The 17247-nt window shown below is 38.2% G+C and overlaps 2 protein-coding genes across 6 annotated transcripts; one reads left to right on the top strand and one right to left on the bottom strand.

Moving 5' to 3' along the window:
* Window positions 1-616: 616 nt before the first annotated feature.
* LOC135082895 (O-glucosyltransferase rumi homolog) lies at window positions 617-2788 on the top strand. The gene is made up of 6 exons (XM_063977661.1): window positions 617-930; window positions 1031-1215; window positions 1371-1559; window positions 1643-1776; window positions 1878-2025; window positions 2099-2788. Exons 1-6 carry the CDS (start codon window positions 816-818, stop codon window positions 2537-2539), a joined length of 1212 nt encoding a protein of 403 aa, XP_063833731.1. The 5' UTR covers window positions 617-815; the 3' UTR covers window positions 2540-2788.
* LOC135082862 (probable serine incorporator) lies at window positions 2592-15866 on the bottom strand. Of its 5 annotated transcripts, none has more exons than XM_063977651.1 (10): window positions 15684-15866; window positions 13005-13169; window positions 12151-12251; window positions 11952-12047; window positions 11522-11700; window positions 9877-9992; window positions 8631-8849; window positions 5917-6052; window positions 3815-3962; window positions 2592-3259 (listed from the first exon to the last, which is right to left on the bottom strand). In XM_063977651.1, the coding sequence occupies exons 1-10, from the start codon at window positions 15717-15719 to the stop codon at window positions 3127-3129; spliced, it is 1329 nt and encodes a 442-aa protein (XP_063833721.1). In that variant the 5' UTR covers window positions 15720-15866; the 3' UTR covers window positions 2592-3126. The 5 variants fall into 5 exon arrangements, with proteins under 5 accessions (XP_063833721.1, XP_063833693.1, XP_063833702.1 ...); XM_063977623.1 differs by lacking the exons at window positions 13005-13169; window positions 15684-15866 and adding exons at window positions 5258-5284; window positions 12805-12905 and having other exon boundaries at window positions 3815-3977; XM_063977632.1 differs by lacking the exons at window positions 13005-13169; window positions 15684-15866 and adding exons at window positions 5258-5284; window positions 12805-12905.
* Window positions 15867-17247: the final 1381 nt, after the last annotated feature.

Raw genomic sequence — 17247 nt, 5'->3', positions numbered from 1 at the left:
GTTTAAACGTAAACAAATCTATCTATTAGTTTTATAGTAGTAAAATTAGCAATTGCTGTTTTGTGTGGTAATAATTTTCATTATAACGCGTCATTTTATTTATGATGAGTGAAATGCAGTCTGTAGTAGTAGAAATAAACAAACTTAGTTATTTATTATTAATATAACTTACAATAATAAAACTCTAAGCTCCAATATTTTTTTTTAAACATTTTTCATTTATTTAACTATATAGCATAGACGAACTTTAATATCCCTATCTCTAAAATGTAAATATTAAAACAATATAATCTAAGTGTTTGTAACTCAATGAATAAACACTTGCTAAATGCTTATAATTAATGCTGTCGACCAATCAGAGAAAAGTGTATTAAGTGACGGTTAATAGTGTACCGTCAAATAGTACTCTGGGCAACGATTGGCCCATTTGTGGATGATTTTACTTGTAGCAATATAGTTAATTATTAAATTACGGCTAGGTACCGTAAGTTGACCAATTAGCTAAAATTCGATGCGTTAAATAGTACATTTCAACTGCCGTTTGTTATTTTCCGAGAGTTGATCAACTTCCTAGAAAATTGATCAACTTACGAGTCTTGTTATTTTCCGGTGACAGATACATTTTTCCAGTTATTTTGACTAACAGTGACAACTGCACTGACAGTTCATACAAACGTTAAAATATCGGCGTCGTAGTAAACAAAACATAACCTCAAAGTAGTTTTTGTAATTTTTGTTATTAATTAAATTATACGCTAACGGAGAGTTATTTAGTAAAATATAACTAATTGCATTTATGCGAATAAGCCAGAGAAATGACATGGCTATATTTAGCATTGTTATATTTTGTGACTTCGTCGAAAACTGGAGCCGAAGAAAACTTTTGTACCAAGGAAGGCGAATGTTCGAACAAAGGGATGTACAGTAAAGGTAGGACAGTAATGGTTTTGTTATCTACAAGTTAATTCTACTATTAATTGGAATGACAGCATACTGCTGTACCACATTCAGTAAACAATTATTTTTTCAGAAAACAATCACTGGAGTACAAAAGTAAATCAACAAATTAAATCAGCCTTAGAAAAATACACCCCCTGTGAGAAGAAACATTGTTCTTGTCACAGTGCAGTTATTGAGCAAGACCTTCAGCCTTTTAGTGATGGTATCACAAAAGAACAATTTGCCATAGCTGTTGCGAAAGGCACCAAGTACCAGGTAGGATTGCAAGGAATGGTTTAATGGTTACGATGAAAAAAATGTGTCAGTATTTTTTTGATATAACTTAGTGTTAGGTTGTAAAAGAGGCATTCAATTATTCTTTTTAATCAAGTATGTAAACTTTTAAGAGTGTTTTTCTAAATATATTTCAGATAATAGATGGCAAGCTGTACAGACAAAAAGACTGCCACTTCCCAGCAAGATGTGCAGGCGTCGAGCATTACTTATCTGCTATAGCACCTAAAATGCCAAACTTGGAAATTTCTTTGAACACCAGAGATTGGCCGCAGGTCAACCACATGTGGGGACATCCGAAGGCACCAGTTTTCTCCTTCAGTAAGGTCATAATAAGTATTATTGATTGTGTATGTTTTAATGGGCAAAATAGAATCATCAAGTTGTGACCAAAAATATTTTTTTACAGACAAAGGACTACTATGACATTATGTATCCCACTTGGAGTTTTTGGGAAGGTGGTCCTGCCATATCACTTTACCCAACTGGAATAGGCCGTTGGGATAAGCATAGAATCTCAATTTCTGCAACTGCAGCTAATAAGTATGGGACTTGTAAATATTTTCATCACTGTTTTTTATGTGATATGTGGCAGACAAGCAGATAGTTTTTTTTATTAATTAAAATATTTCTTCTTATTTTAGGTGGCCATGGGATGAAAAGCTAGACAAAGCTTTTTTCCGTGGTTCCCGAACCAGTGAAGAGAGAGATGCCCTCGTATTATTGTCTCGTTCGAAGCCAGAGCTTGTTGATGCTCAATATACCAAAAATCAGGCTTGGAAATCTGAAGCAGTTAGTATACCTAATTTGTTGTTGTTCTTTCAATTTGGTTGTTCTTTATCTGATTATATTTTAATTTTTTCAGGATACTCTTTATGCTGAGCCAGTTTCAGAAGTGTCATTTGAAGAACATTGCAGATACAAGTACCTCTTCAATTACAGAGGAGTTGCTGCAAGTTTCCGCTTCAAACATCTGTTCTTATGTAAATCTTTAGTGTTCCATGTGGGTGAAGACTGGCTAGAATTTTTCTATCCATCCCTCAAGCCCTGGGTGCATTATGTACCTATTTCTCCAAATGCATCACAACTAGAAATAGAAAGATACATAAACTTTTTCAAAGAAAATGATTCTTTGGCTAGAGATATCGCTGAAAGAGGATTTGAACATATTTGGGAGCATTTAACTGACAAAGATGTACAATGTTACTGGAGAAAGTTACTAAAGAAATATTCTAAATTAGTGAAATATGATGTAGTCAAAGATAGTAATTTAAAAAGAATAAATGCATATCATGACGATTTATAATTAAATATAAGTAATATTTTTAAAAAGGTGTTTTACTGAACAATGAAACAACTTGTTGGGAGTAGGTAGTATATTAAATTTAATGTCTACAGTAAAGCTGATGAAATCTATTTCTACCATTTATAGTAAAACTAATGACAAGTCAAACAATTTAAAGAAATATTGATAAACAATTGTAATATAATTTAAGATACCCAAATGCGATAGAAATGTACACGGATTAATTATGACTAATAAAACGAAATTTGAGATCTTTGTTTCAACCACATTATATTCTTGATCCCATGCATAAAATAGAATAATCCATAAAATGCACAAACAGTGCGAGGGAATAATTTTTTTTCTCGTGTCAAATCACGCATTTTTCTTAATTTTCCATTTAATATAAAAAGAAACATTAAAAATTATGTACTTATGATTACGTAAGATGCAGCTTGAGCTGATACCTATCATAGGCAATTGATCGACGTGCCCTGCTAGTGAAGTATAAGTATGATGTACTAAGAATACTAAAATATACGTCACGGCTATCCGATTACTGATTATATTGAGTTATTGTGACGTGTAACTTGGGAGGAGCTAACCGCTTAGCTGAAGTCGCGGTGGGGGAAAACGGCGGGCGCCACGAGGGTCCACACGTAAAGCCCGATGCAGAGCCACGAGGAAGTTATCTTGACCCACATGGAAGCGACGTTCTCCTTGGACAGCTCTGAGCTTGGGCTGTAATAAATATTTTTTATTATAATAATTAGCCACAATTAATTTACTAAAGAATAAGAAGTATGTAGTGTTTCTAGAATGAATAAGACAGTTTTTCACAAAGAATAATGGAAATGCTAACATTTAATTTTATGATTCCGAAATCGAGTTTTATCTTACAGGTACTTTTAAGAAATTCCGAGTCTATTGTGACAAAAAATTTAGTTTGGAAAACGTGCTTTTTTTTAATCGGCCGTGTTTAGATAAAAACGATTTGATTTTTAGCTCAGCTGCTTCCATTTTGACTGAGCTACATTTTGGCTGCATAAAAAACTTGATCTTGAAAAACGTAATCATAATTACTGTTATCGGACTCATTTGTTTATAAAGTTGATGTTAAAAAAGTAACATGCTGGTGCGGGTAACGTGCGGGGTAGTCAGCGTCAAATAGTTCGCGACACCCAAAGTGGCCAACAGTTGACACACAAAGACGTAATGCGAAATTTTTGGCTACTGGGTGTCATGAACATTTGGCGCTGACTGTACTGATAGCAAAATTCTCTTCATAATACTCACTTGAACCAGTTAGTCAGCGTCATCATAATATACAAGGTGGCGAGCGCGAACACGACGTGGAAGAATGTCCAGGAGTAGGCCACGCCGTCGCCCTCGTTGTCCACCACCTTGGCCTCCTCGCGGCCCGCCTCGCCGCCGTCAGCGCCCTCTATACAATCATACCCTGCTCGTGAGCATGCCACAGAGACGACTATTAGCTTTTTGGTCAAAGGACGGTACCTTGAGTGATGACTGAAAATCGCTGGTAGGGTTCAAAAGATAAGGAGACACGTAAAGTGCCCCCCTTTTTATTATCTTTGACGTTCATAAGTACTAAAGTACTGGTGAAAATTGAATGAATATTTTTTATTTGGTTTGATTGCTAGCAAGTTAACGTTCAAGTAATCAAAAACTTAATTCCCAAAGATTTTAGATATTTGTAATCATCACTCAAGGTATTATATGGTAGCTATAACTAGGCATATATTTAAACACTGATATACCTAGCCTAGTTATCTTCTAGTTTTAGGAAAAAAACTTCATACATTTTGTTACTGTGTTGTTCTGACCATTCATTTTATTGAAATATGCGTTACTCCCGTCGTGCTTCGGAAAAAGGATGAATATATTGATTTCATTCGTCCTTATTCACTGTCAAAGAACTAAAAATGAACAAGAATATGATACAGTTTTACGAAGGACCATAGGATTATATCTCGCGTGTAAAAAAAGAGTTATGACACTGACTTTTGCATGAAGAGCGAACTAGTTACGTTCTAATGTTGCGAATTGCGATATTGTTAATTAAAACTCTAACTACAGAAGAATCCATCACCATCGAAACACACGTAAAAGTCCAGTCAAACAGACAAGGCTAAACATAAAAATATTGTCACTTATCTTGCATAGACATAAGCTGACATAAACATTTATCAGCATAAAAATGGGGGACTAGACATCAGGCAAATATTGTCATTAGTGCACCCTTTTTACGTAATAAATGACAATACTCATAATTTACCACACAGCAGAATCCCATGGCAGCATGAGGTTGTGATAGTGTTAGAGCTACATTAAGCCGGGTCTCCAGGCCCGTATTTTTCCCTACGCAATCAACAAAAACATCTCAACACTCAACGAAATGTGGGTTTTCGCGTATGAAAAATCCGCCAGATGGCAATACGTAGACGCGAGGTCCAAATGCTGCATGATTGGTTATTTTTGACATGACATTGACAGATATGTCAAAATCCACCAATCACGCAGCAGTCAGACCCCACATCCACGTCCCGCCATCAAGCGGGTCTTTCATACGCGAAAACCCTCATTGCCTACAAAAATGTTGAATGTTGACATATTTTTGTTGATTATGTAGGGCAAAACACGCGCTGGAGACCCGGCTTTACACTGTCAACTTATGGCGACAATACAAGGTGGGGCAAGCTAATGTAGTCAAGGCGTTACCTTCGTTAGCAATGAGCCCTCCTTGCCCTTAGCCGCCGCCGCGCGATTCGCCCGCAAGGAATGCACAATATTCGAGTTAGTGTCACGAAAATAAATATAATAAACACAAGGAAATCAAGTACAGAAATCAGGAAAGATAATAGATATGATACCGTCTCCGTGATATCAGACATTGTGCTTCTCTTGTTTCAGAGGAGATTTGTTAGCACGTCGTGATTGGTGACAACAATTGAATACAATTTGTAAAGCAAGGAAACAGTGTTGGCTTTCTAGTAGAGACTTTTCGAGTTCAATAAATAAATGTTAAACAAAATTAGACCAATATTGTGCCTGTAGATAGGTAAATAATTTAATGTAAATTTATCGAAGAATTTATAAAAGACTTTAGATACTTGATTTTTGATGGAGAATTTTGTTATTTTAAACATAAGTTACGAAAAAGAATAAAAGGAGAGAGATTGAGATTGAAATCTGAAGTGATATTTACTTCTAATGTCTCCAGCGAACTCTCATTAAAACAACACTTTTTTGACAATTTTAGAGTTACGTACTACCACAGACAGAATAATATTAATAAGTAGAAAATCAGGCTCTACTAGAAAGCGAGTAGGTATTGTGTGTAAAACAGACACGTAACATAATAAAAACATTGTAATCACCTCCATTTCCTTCCTTAGCGAGAATATGGTCGGACATTGTGATCTTGGAGGACGATGAGGCGGTGCGCATACTGGAGTACAGCATACTGCACACCCAGATGGCCAGGCCGATCATTTGCTGCTTGTCGAAAGACGACTGTGGAGATAAGGGTTAAGGTTTAAAATCATTTTGACATAGATTTAATTTTCACATTTGGTAATCCGCCATTTTGAAATCAAGTCGCGGCGGCGCGAAACGAAAGTTAGGGCTCTTTCAGATAATGTTTGATGCGTTTTCATTTGTTTTACGTGCTTACTTTGGCGCACCCGCACGTCTTTGATGCTTCTCTAGAACTTTCGTGAGCGGCCCGCGCATTATCCTTAGTAGTGAACAAGACGTATGTCTGATACACGAGTATAAACGAGATGATACACACGAGAAAAAGGTAATCTGAAAGAGCCCTAACAATAAAGATATTTAATTATGAATAAGTACATTGAGGGGTCACATTCCGAGATAAATTGGATGGAAAATCTACATAATATAGTAAAAACTACGCTTAGAGTAAATCAAAATAGTGGCTGTCAGTATGCCAGGTTAAGGTAAAATCAGACCCTTTTAGACTAAAAAGTAGAATCTATCTAAAGTATAAAAGTTCTCTCTGAAGTCTTTATGTCGGTCTTTATCATAATACATATCAATTGTATAAAAATAGTAAAATGTATGCGAAATCTGAATAAATAAGACTGAATAAATTGGTTAACGGTATCGTACAGTAAAGAAAAAGTCTATCTAAATTAAGTTTGAATAAAATAATCTAAAATTGCAATCTTTTGTACAGATGGTTTGTAAATATAAAAGATGTGTTCAGTGCACTATTTGGATGAAAAGTTAAATAAATGATACAAGATTTAAGTAGTTAGACAAATGCATAATATGGGACTTGGTGAGATGAATGGAAAACTATTTTTACAGAAAAAAGCTGTTTCACACCACATACATACCCAAAACTGCGGCATTTTTTCCTGGTTATGCATTTTCAAAAAATTATGTGTTATGTTTATGCGTGTAATATATTTTACATAATAAACAAATACGACAATACATTTCTTACATACATATAATAGATATTTCATCGATTTTGGCAACAGGAAATTACGCAAGTATAAAGGTATTTGTACCGTTTTTAAATTTCATTCATGTTCAATAGATGAATGGGTAATTTACATTGTTATCTTAAATTGACGCCATTGAGGGGAACACTACTATATTTGAGTTTAAAAAGCCCAGACGAGGCTTCAATGATACATTTAAATGCCTTTTCCAACTTTGTGTTACTGTAACATTGAATAGGGGCCTGTGTGTACTACAGAATAATGACTCATTTCTCCAAATGGTTTTAATTTTACATTATACATCTTGGTTCGATCGATCAGACGATGACACATCAAGATTAAGCCTAGGCGCAGACCATCGACTTTTAGTTGGCCGATACTTGGGCTCGATTTTAATTTGTATGGAGAATTGTCCGATACCAAATCGGTGTAATATGCGCACTTTTATACGTGTCCATAGTGATTAACAGCCCGACCCAACTAAAAGTCAGTGATCTGCGCCTAGGCTAACACTGCGACATATCATAGACAATCATCTGTTCATCAAACATGTAGTCGTCAATTCGTCATATCTTTATTGCTTCATGTTGTCACATAGATATCTTAAATATAGTAAATAGACTGGTAAGGGCAGTTTTCCACTGAAGTGGAACGGAGTTCTGCTCAACAGTTTTCACTGAAGCAGAGCGGATACGAGGCGTGTAAATAATGAAACTCTAATAATTGCTTATCGCGTCTTTTCTCTTTCGCCTCATCTTTGCTTTGGCGAAAAAAGGCTACAGGCCACAGCATACTAAAGGCTTCCACAGACCAAACGCAGGTCAGAAGCAGTGTGGGTCAGTTGCAACGCGGCTGAGGCACACTGAAAGCAGCGCAGTTTCAAAGCAGTTGCAACGCGGGCGGTTGTCAAAAATTTAAATATTCGAAAACCGCTTTCAACGCGCTGCTACCGCCCTGCGTCCGGTGTGTCATGCTAATATGGCCGCCATAGTAATACAACAGCGCGGGCCCGCGTTCGCGCCGCCTCGTTTGTATTTCGGCAGTTGCAGTGCGGTGCGGTTGGAGCGCGGGCGTTAGAAGTTTGGTGATTTACATACTAGATTTGCTTTTTGCGCGCAAGTTTTGTAAGAAATTGCAACAAAATAGTGACATTGTATGTGTAAACAAACAATACCATCCATTAAAGGCTCCAGACATCAGTGTGGAGCAGAATCAGCGCAATATTTTGTTGCAATTTCTTACAAAACTTGCGCGCAAAAAGCAAATCTAGTATGTAAATCATCAAACTTCTAACGCTCGTAACTCAGTTCAGACTGAGTTTAGAGGTATACATGTCATAGTAAGTTTGGTTTAGTACACTATTTTGTAATCAAAAAGTTTGGTCGATGGCCGCGCGAAAAAAAATAGACGCCACCTTCCATACAAAATCTGGCATTGCCATTTGGTGTGACATACTTCAAAGAGTTTCTTGTATTACAACTTGCGCGGGCCCGCATTCAAACTGCGCTGCTACTGCCCCGCGTTTGGTCTGCCCAAGGCTTAAATGTAATCTAATATACTGCAGTCGTCTATAAAATTAATCAATAAATTCGAACAAACAACAGCAACAACCAACATACCTGATCTTTGCCGCTATTGACACCGTTGCACTCAGCCGGCGCGTTCGCGAGCGCAGACCAGGTGAGGTAGACCACGTACAGCGCCACCACGGCCGACTGCAGCAGCCCCGAGCGCGGCTGCTGCTCCTGCACGGCCGGCAGGATGGACACGGCGCTCGCGCCCACCACCAGTAGCAGGTTGATGGAGATGAAGAACTTGGACAGGCCGCAGCCGTCCGACTGTACAGTAATTTTTTTTTTATGTGACAAGAGGCAAACGAGCAGACGGATCACCTGATGGTAAGTGATTACCGTCGCCCATAGACACCCGCAGACTCAGGGGCGTTACAGGTGCGTTGCTGGCCGTTAAGGTGAAGATACGCTCTCCTCTTGAAAGCTTGCATTGATACAGTTATAATGATCACACAATGCTTAATTGGGATGATGACTGGGTAATGAAATCGAAATTCGATTTAATCCGTAAGACAGATAATAAAAAATATTGGACACGTATCGAATCATTACAGCGTTATATTGGGTTGAAATGTCGCGTGACGTCACTATTGAGTAAAAAATCTACTCAAAAGTGACGTTACGAGACATTTCAACTCGAGCAGTGTTATTATTTAATTATGAAAGAAAATAAAAAATATGAGTCTAATATTTTCTAATTATATCTGTATGACGGACAAATAATTGAAATTTTGCCATCTAGCCTATTGTAATAACTAGCCTAGCTGGTCTCTAGCTGATAATATACCCTACGCGGCGCTCGGCCTTCGGCCTCGCAAGGTTGGTTCCCAGTGCCCGTACTTTTTTGATGCATTACTTTTAAGCCTTGCTGGTTTTCGAAATTCGAACAATCGCTTAGCCTTCGGTCTCGCGTTTTTTACACCAGGAAAACTCAGCGTGGGACGTCCACCCACAAGGTAGACCGACGACATCATAAAGGTAGCAGGAAGGCGCTGGACCGCTACCAATCGATCAACATGGAAATCATTGGAGGAGGCCTATGTTCAGCAGTGGACGTCCTATGGCTGAAATGATGATGATGATGAAAACGTAAAGCCTAATACATAATAGCCTTCGTGTGTGTAAAGATTAAGGCTTAGTGTTGGGAATTGGGATCGTACATTAGTGTTGAGACAGTACATAGTATTGGGACAGTGCATTAGTGTTGGGACAGTACATCATAGTATTGGGACAGTGCATTAATATCAGGGCAGTATTTTAGTGTTGGGACCGTACATTAGTGTTGGGACAGTACCTTAGTGTAGAAGACGTAGAGCAGCACGATGCCGGTGAGCGCGAGCGCGAAGCACGTGAGCATGGCCAGCAGCAGCGCCGCGTACCAGCCGCGCGACTGCGACTCTTCATAGTTGGCTGGGGGGAGAACATAATAGCGTCCACTAAATGTCATCATCATCATGAAACCATTTAGTCTTCACTATAGGAGCATGACTCTTGAATATCTATGGCGATTATCACACTGCGCCGCGCTCCGCCGCGGTACGCGGGACGACAGATTTAATCATTGTATGCAAGTACCTCATCTTGTAGGTATAGAAAACACGCGCGGCACAACACACTGACAATGCGTCTGCGCGCGGGATTTTTTATATGAAATCACGCGGACCGCGGTGGAGCGCGGCGCAGTGTGATAATCGCCTATAAGTTCTCCCTAGGGAGTGTAGGCCGAATCCTCTAATTTGCCTGTCAATATTAGAGGTCGAATCCTCCATTCCCTCTAAATGGAAGATTCAGCTCACTTCCTGGGCAGAGCTGATGATCGCATAGTCGCGATATCCACGGGAAATGTGGGAGCTGATCTTATTGTACTCTGTCGGAACCACACGGCGTAAGCAGTGTACATATTTGTTACTTTCGTAGAACTCGTTAAAAAGTTTCATGTAGTAACACATATTTAACGTTACTCACGATTAATGCATAAGAGCCTTGAATTTTAATACTTTTCATTCATTCTTTGCTGTAACAAAATTTTAACAATCCTCTCATAAAGAAGAACGGTCATCTGTGACCCAGGCCCGACAGAAACGAGACTACCTCAGTTTTTTTGTCATGTCTTAATTAGTTAAATTATATATTTTTTATATTCGAAATCTATGTATAACACCAAAATATTACCCTTTGTTTTTGTTTAGGCGTTATACAAAAACTAATACAAAATGCCTATTTATCACTAAAATTGGTAAATGTATGTACCTAAATGTCTATTACAGCTGCTATGGAATGTATCTAGGTGACCTGGAGATACAGCCGGATTATACAGGGTGGAAACGATAAGTAATCTCACTCGATTATTTCTAAACTATACAAGATATCGAAAAACTAGTTACTGATTCTGAAAGTGCTTCACGAGCTCTTTCAAATGGTACCAAATAATAGGTTACAGATTATGGAAGCTGGTAACATAGAATTTTTGGATTTTGTAACTTCTCGTTTCCACCCTGTATAATCCGGCTGTATCTCCAGGTCAGCTAGATACATTCCATAGCAGCTGTAATAGTCATTTAGATACATACATTTACCAATTTTGGTGATAAATAGGCATTTTGTATTAGTTTTTGTATAACGCCTGAACAAAAACAAAGGGTAATATTTTGGTGTTATACATAGATTTCGAATATAAAAAATATATAATTTAACTAATTAAGACATGACAAAAAAAATGAGGTATGTCTCGTTTCTGTCGGGTCTGGGTTTTTTTTGTATGGGGCGTGACCGTTCTTCTTGTGTATGCTAAGACATACGGATAAATTATTTCCGTCGCTTTCATTAGACTAATTATCTAATTAAGAAATTCCTGCTATATTGTCACGTCGATGCTCAGCGAAATTACCAAATCTTTTATTCATTAAAACTTCAAAGCAAAAACAAAAAAATATACTTACAAACCCACTTCTCAGCCCAGGTGTGAGCGAAGTCAACGATCAGAATGAGCTGGATGATTATGTAACAGAAGCCACCGATCATGCCGAAAACCATCCACGTGGAAGCGAATTGACCCTCCGGTATGAAAAATGCTCCTATTATCCCGCCAATCACCACAAGGTACTTGATACCCCAGAACCTGGGTGACAATAGAAATAAAATTGTTATTACGATTTAATAATGATAATATAGCCCAACTTAGTTCATATAGGAAAGGAACAGTCTTCAGCTGCGACCCGCATCGATTTATGAGCTTATCGCGTAAAATCGATAAAATGGCGCGAGAAAAGCTTTTTGCAGCGCGCATCCTTGGCCTACTGGTATTCATTTTCTGTACAAATTATAGGAAAAACATTATGTTGCTGTAGAGCAGAACAAAAACAGGCTTACCCATTCTGTATTCCAGCTCGAGGATCTTTGGATGATCTCACACCAATCATTATGAGCGCCATGAGAACGAAGAAGAGACATGTTGCGAAACAGATTCTGCAAATAAATTAAGCGATTAATTCGAACGAATGTTTGCGATTTATGTAATACAATATAAAATAAAGAATTATTCTAGTAATTTAGTATAAATAATAAATACCTGTATACAGCCAAATATCCAACAGCTTGATCACAATCCACCTTTAAGCTTCCAGGTACTACGTAGTTAGACGCCGTCGATGAATTAGCACAAAATGGTACCTAAAATAAAATAAATTAATGAGTTATGTTTCTGTCACTCATAAGCACCACTTGCTGCTGCTACATGCTTGTGTATTGTGTAATAAAGGAACCATGAGGATTTAGAGCTGGAACAAGAGGCCAGCTTTGTTTTGATGTACAGTTGACAGCACATAATGTACAGTGACAAAGGTGACCGAGTTTCTTCTGCCACTTCTTCTCAGCATCAGCCCATATTATGTTATCCCGAAGTGGTGGTAGGCCTAGCTATTTGGGACGTGTATAAGCGCCCTGGCTTTGACAGTGATTCACAGTTCTAGCTATTCATTTCGGTGGCCCACTGTAGAAGGTTTCTGCTTGATATACTCACTTTCCGTAACTCGTTCTGCAGTCCCGGCGCGAGCGTGACCAGTGCATGAACGTGTACTACAACATCAGCCTTGAAGAAGTAGAGTTGGTGCACGACGGGCACGCAGCAGGTATCAGATTTTATAAATAACTGACGTCATATGCGTACCAATGGAAATAGTATGTCCCCCTAGAAACCTGATTATTGCCACCCTAACATACTCACTTTCCGTAGCTCGTTCTGCAATCCCGGCGCGAGCGTGACACAGGCCGCTACCATCACTACCAGTAGCGTGAGCGTGTACATCAACCTTGAAGAAGTAGAGTTGGTGCAAGACGGGCACAAATAACTGACGTCATGGGCGTACCAATTGAAATAGTATGTCCTCTCTAGAAACCTGATTATTGCCACCCTAACATACTCACTTTCCGTAGCTCGTTCTGCAATCCCGGCGCGAGCGTGACACAGGCCGCTACCATCACTACCAGTAGCATGAGCGTGTACATCAACCTTGAAGACGTGGAGTTGGTGCACGAAGGGCACGCTGCACAGCACAGCGAGCAAGCTGTGCTCCCGCAGCAGCATGCCAGCTGGAATACAAACGGATGTTTGGATGCCAGACAATTTTGCTGTTTATAGATGACGAAGATGCGCCCCACCAATATCTGGGGCGAGGGAAGCGCGGGGTGCGGGGAGTTTGATTCGAGCAATCCGAGCGACATTATTGTAGTGTGCGTGTGCACTTATGGATAATTTAGCGTGTACCGATAGCCCTCAAACATTAGCGGAAGAATGGTGGGGCGCGTCTTCGTGGATGAAACAATCTATATCTATACAAACGACCTATGTAGGGAGGCCAAATCCTCTATTTCCTCTGGTGAATTAGAGGGTCGTGCTCCTGCAGTGGAGACTAAAGACCTGATAGGAGGAGGATAAACGACTCAGGGAGGGGATCCTGAGATGGAGCTGCAGACTAATGTCCAAGTTATGACAATAAGTCCAAGTTAGGTATTAGGCTCCGGTGGACTTCGTAGGGTGTATTGGGTAGGCCCTAGGTATGTGTAGTCTTCATTATTGAGCTCTTGCAGAGTTCATGCATTAAATTAACAAAATAATTATGTATTTGTTGCTGTAGTGAATAAAGTAATATTTAATGTCTCTATTCGGTGGTTTTATTTAAAATATTCTCATCAATGAAAATAAATTATTTATACAGTCCACACATTAAGTCTTTAAGCATACCTACTTATCAATTTTCTCAAATAAAGGAAGTAGACTAGACATGACTGAATCCCAACTAATATTATAAATGCGAAAGTAACTCTGTCTGTCTGTCTGTCTGTCTGTCTGTCTGTCTGTTACGCTTTCCCGCTTAAACCTCGCAACCGATTTTGATGAAATTTGGCATAGAGATAGTTTGAGTCCCGGGAAAGAACATAGGATAGTTTTTATCCCGGTTTTTGAAACAGGGACGCGCGCGATAAAGTTTTTCTGTGACAGACAAATTCCACGCGGGCGAAGCCTCGGGCGGAAAGCTAGTCTAAAATAAAAAACACACCATGCTAAATGACTATTAGACCAAGGTCATACTTTGTAGTCCTATTATCTGTTAAATATGCATTAACTATTTTTCACTTTGACAAGGATATGTTAGCAAATTTAGGCAAGTCAAAAAGTTTCCTAATTTTACTATTACAGTCTATGTTTGGCAACATGGTTTCTTGCCATTTTCAAAGTTTTGACAAAAACATTTCAAACGGAGATGTAGGACTTAATTTTCTTTACTTATCTGTAACTAGTGCTCTTTACCGATTATAATGCGGAAACACAAGTGTTGAATGAAGACTGATGATGCAATCACTAATTTAAGGAAAAAAGATGGGTTTTACTATGAATCATTCTCCATTAGCCAACTTTAACTATGAGTGGCCTGGGCATTAAGGAGTAGGATTAAGGAGTCCTTTTTACTAAAAAAATTAATCTAGCTGTAACTTGTCTTTTCATCAATTTATGCACGACTGTTAGTCTGTTATTCACAATTTACTTTTAATATTTTTAGGGCAGACATTTTTCTTGGATTGCGGGGCTCTGAACATGTGCCCAGAGTGCCCAGTAGAAAAAAGGGAAAAAAATCTATCTATGACATAAATATAGTTATAGATAAAATTAGTCCCTAATTGGGTATTTTTATTGTTGCTTTGAGAGAATATAAAGTCCTACAAACATAATAAAATGAACACTATACTAAAAGGCTTTTCAGATGATTGTTTGATGTGTTAGTACTGTAACTAGTAATAGCCGTTGTAAAGCAGAGATAACAAAAGTAAACCAAAAGCACTCAATACACAATGAGATAAGACGTTTTTGAAAATATAATTTATTATTACATTACAACAAAGGAAATATATTTAATTTTAGTACTTTCAAAATAATATGCTTCTGGAAGACATTTTAGGATATAAATAAAGTGACTTTCTACAGGAATACATTTTATAAATACAAGATTTTCATAGTTAGGTAGGTAGTTTTTTTTTTTTTTTTTTATGCATAACAAGGCAGGTATTTGACCACAATCGCACCTGATGTTAAGTGGGATGCAGTCTAGGATGGTACATATCTGCCCTGTAAGTGCTTATTCACTCTCGCCTTGAAGAGGCCCGGATTATAGTTTTCGGGAAAGACAGCAGCAGGCAACGAATTCCAGTCCCTAGCTGTTCGCATTATAAAAGAGTCATCGAAACGCTTAGTGCGAGCTGGTGGATTAGTACATGGTTGGTACATGATAGATGCCTCCAGCACTTTTTAGCTTCCTTTTGTGGAGCTTTTCGTAATTGTTAGTATTTTATTAATTGAATTGTTTAATTTCCGTGGCAATGGCTGGTTTGTTGTGTAAGGTCGTAATGTTATCAGAATTGTATTATTCCTTGCAGTAGCATGGCTGAGCTATAATTGAATTAGAACGTTTTTTCTTATCAAATAGTACTAAAAGGATATCACTTGATTCTTGATCTAGATTTAGAAAACCACAAGAAAGTCTTTGTGTACTGATAGGTAGGTGCTGTTTTGTAAAAGTAAACCAGAAAATCCATTATGTGGGTACGTACCTGAGCTGCTGAACAAAGACCCAATGCTGCACCCATCGTTGACCACGACTAATTGTACACTGACTGAATCTTTACAACACTTGCGATTTCAAGAGAAAATAAGAAAAATCAATAAGATTCGCAAATAAATTCACGAAACTTGATTACTCACTCACACATTCCCAAATCCAAACAATATCTGTCACTGTCACTAAGCGTGATTGTCAGTTTTGACATAAGTAGCAAAGATAATATAATTATTTAAATCCAACACTGAACTGTTCCAGTTCACAGTTTTGTGAAATTGACAGGAGGGCGCTTCTATCGATACTCGGTTAATAGTTCCAATTCTTGCCAGGGAAGGGTTCCATCAAATTAGGATATTTGTAGGAGGGCGCTACTGTCAATACTAACATTAATTCCAATTTTGGCCAACGTTTCAGATTCGTTTGACTATAAAAGACATTTTTTTGTAATGATCTTTGGCATTGTCCTATTAAAAGAGTTTGAACCCAGAATCGTAAAATTTAAAAAAAAAAATAAGAAAGGGAGAGACAGTAATTGACAGAGATAGAAATAATTTAAAAAGTTTAACTTGGTTCACAGTGAACATCTGAAGGTGGCGCTAGCATAGCTGAATCTACTCTTGTTCAGATTTTTTGTATTTTCTTTAACTTTCTTCTTCCTCCGAAGGAACTCAATTCAGTAGTAATCTTAATAAATCTACTCGGTATTTTTTTACACAGCCATTCAATATATTAATGCATTATACCTCGGATCGGATACCTGATATACATACACCTTGGATTACGTAAACATTTTATAAAAAAAATGTTTGATTTGTTATTAGTACCATTAGTTTTCCGCAACATGGCGAGGGTTTTTATGTTCCTGGTCGGGCTATACATAGTTAGAAGTGTCCTCTATTCAGGTTGCCCCGAAGAGATCGCTTATTTCGAGATAAGACCGCCTAAATTGTACGGTCTCTTTTTGTGTATTTCATTCATTCTTGTTTTTTTTTATTACAAATTATTCCTTCCTACCTATATGACTATGTCGCCTTAGGTACTACACATTACAGCCTAGCTAGGCGTGGAGTAGAGAACCTAGACTTGAGAGCGTATTTACTCATTCTCAACTTTCTTTTTTCCTTCTTATGAAAATATGAATAATAATATAAATGAAAAGGGTCGTCCTAGAATAATGCCCGTATTCACAAACATCAGTAGGTATGAGGTCTCACAGTGCGCGTGGACGGTCACACACGAACCAATCAAGAGCTCTATTCAACGTTTTTGTGCGTTCTATTTGCTGCTTCACTTATGTAAGCAAGCATCGTTTGTGAATACGGGTATCAGTGCGTTATTAAATTAATTAATTAATTATTGTGTTGATAACCCATGGTTCTTATTCTCTATAAGTCTGGTCTGTGAGCACGTAGAATTTTGTCGCTGTCGCGACTGTGCGACGGGCGCCCGCAGTAAGTGTGCGAGCACGACAGCAACATAATTACGCGCGAGCGATAAGGATGGGTAGCTTGGGGTCATTGGACTAAATTCTACGTGCTCACAGACCGGGCTTTATA

Source organism: Ostrinia nubilalis, chromosome 2 (assembly GCF_963855985.1).
Source record: "Ostrinia nubilalis chromosome 2, ilOstNubi1.1, whole genome shotgun sequence".
Taxonomy (NCBI): domain Eukaryota; kingdom Metazoa; phylum Arthropoda; class Insecta; order Lepidoptera; family Crambidae; genus Ostrinia; species Ostrinia nubilalis.
Note: the sequence above shows the minus strand (reverse complement) of the source record. Positions and strands in the feature narration are given on the sequence as shown.

Excerpts from the sequence above, each read along its gene's own strand:
- LOC135082862 (XM_063977651.1), bottom strand. The coding sequence starts at position 15,719 with ATGGGTGCAGCATTGGGTCTTTGTTCAGCAGCTCAG. Across the intron at positions 11,701-11,951 it reads CGAGCTGGAATACAGAATGG|GTTCTGGGGTATCAAGTACC; the intron begins GTAAGCCTGTTT and ends ATTGTCACCCAG. Across the intron at positions 8,850-9,876 it reads TCTACGTCTTCTACACTAAG|TCGGACGGCTGCGGCCTGTC; the intron begins GTACTGTCCCAA and ends ATTACTGTACAG.
- LOC135082895 (XM_063977661.1), top strand. The coding sequence starts at position 816 with ATGACATGGCTATATTTAGCATTGTTATATTTTGTGACTTCGTCGAAA. Across the intron at positions 1,216-1,370 it reads CGAAAGGCACCAAGTACCAG|ATAATAGATGGCAAGCTGTA; the intron begins GTAGGATTGCAA and ends AATATATTTCAG. Across the intron at positions 2,026-2,098 it reads AGGCTTGGAAATCTGAAGCA|GATACTCTTTATGCTGAGCC; the intron begins GTTAGTATACCT and ends TAATTTTTTCAG.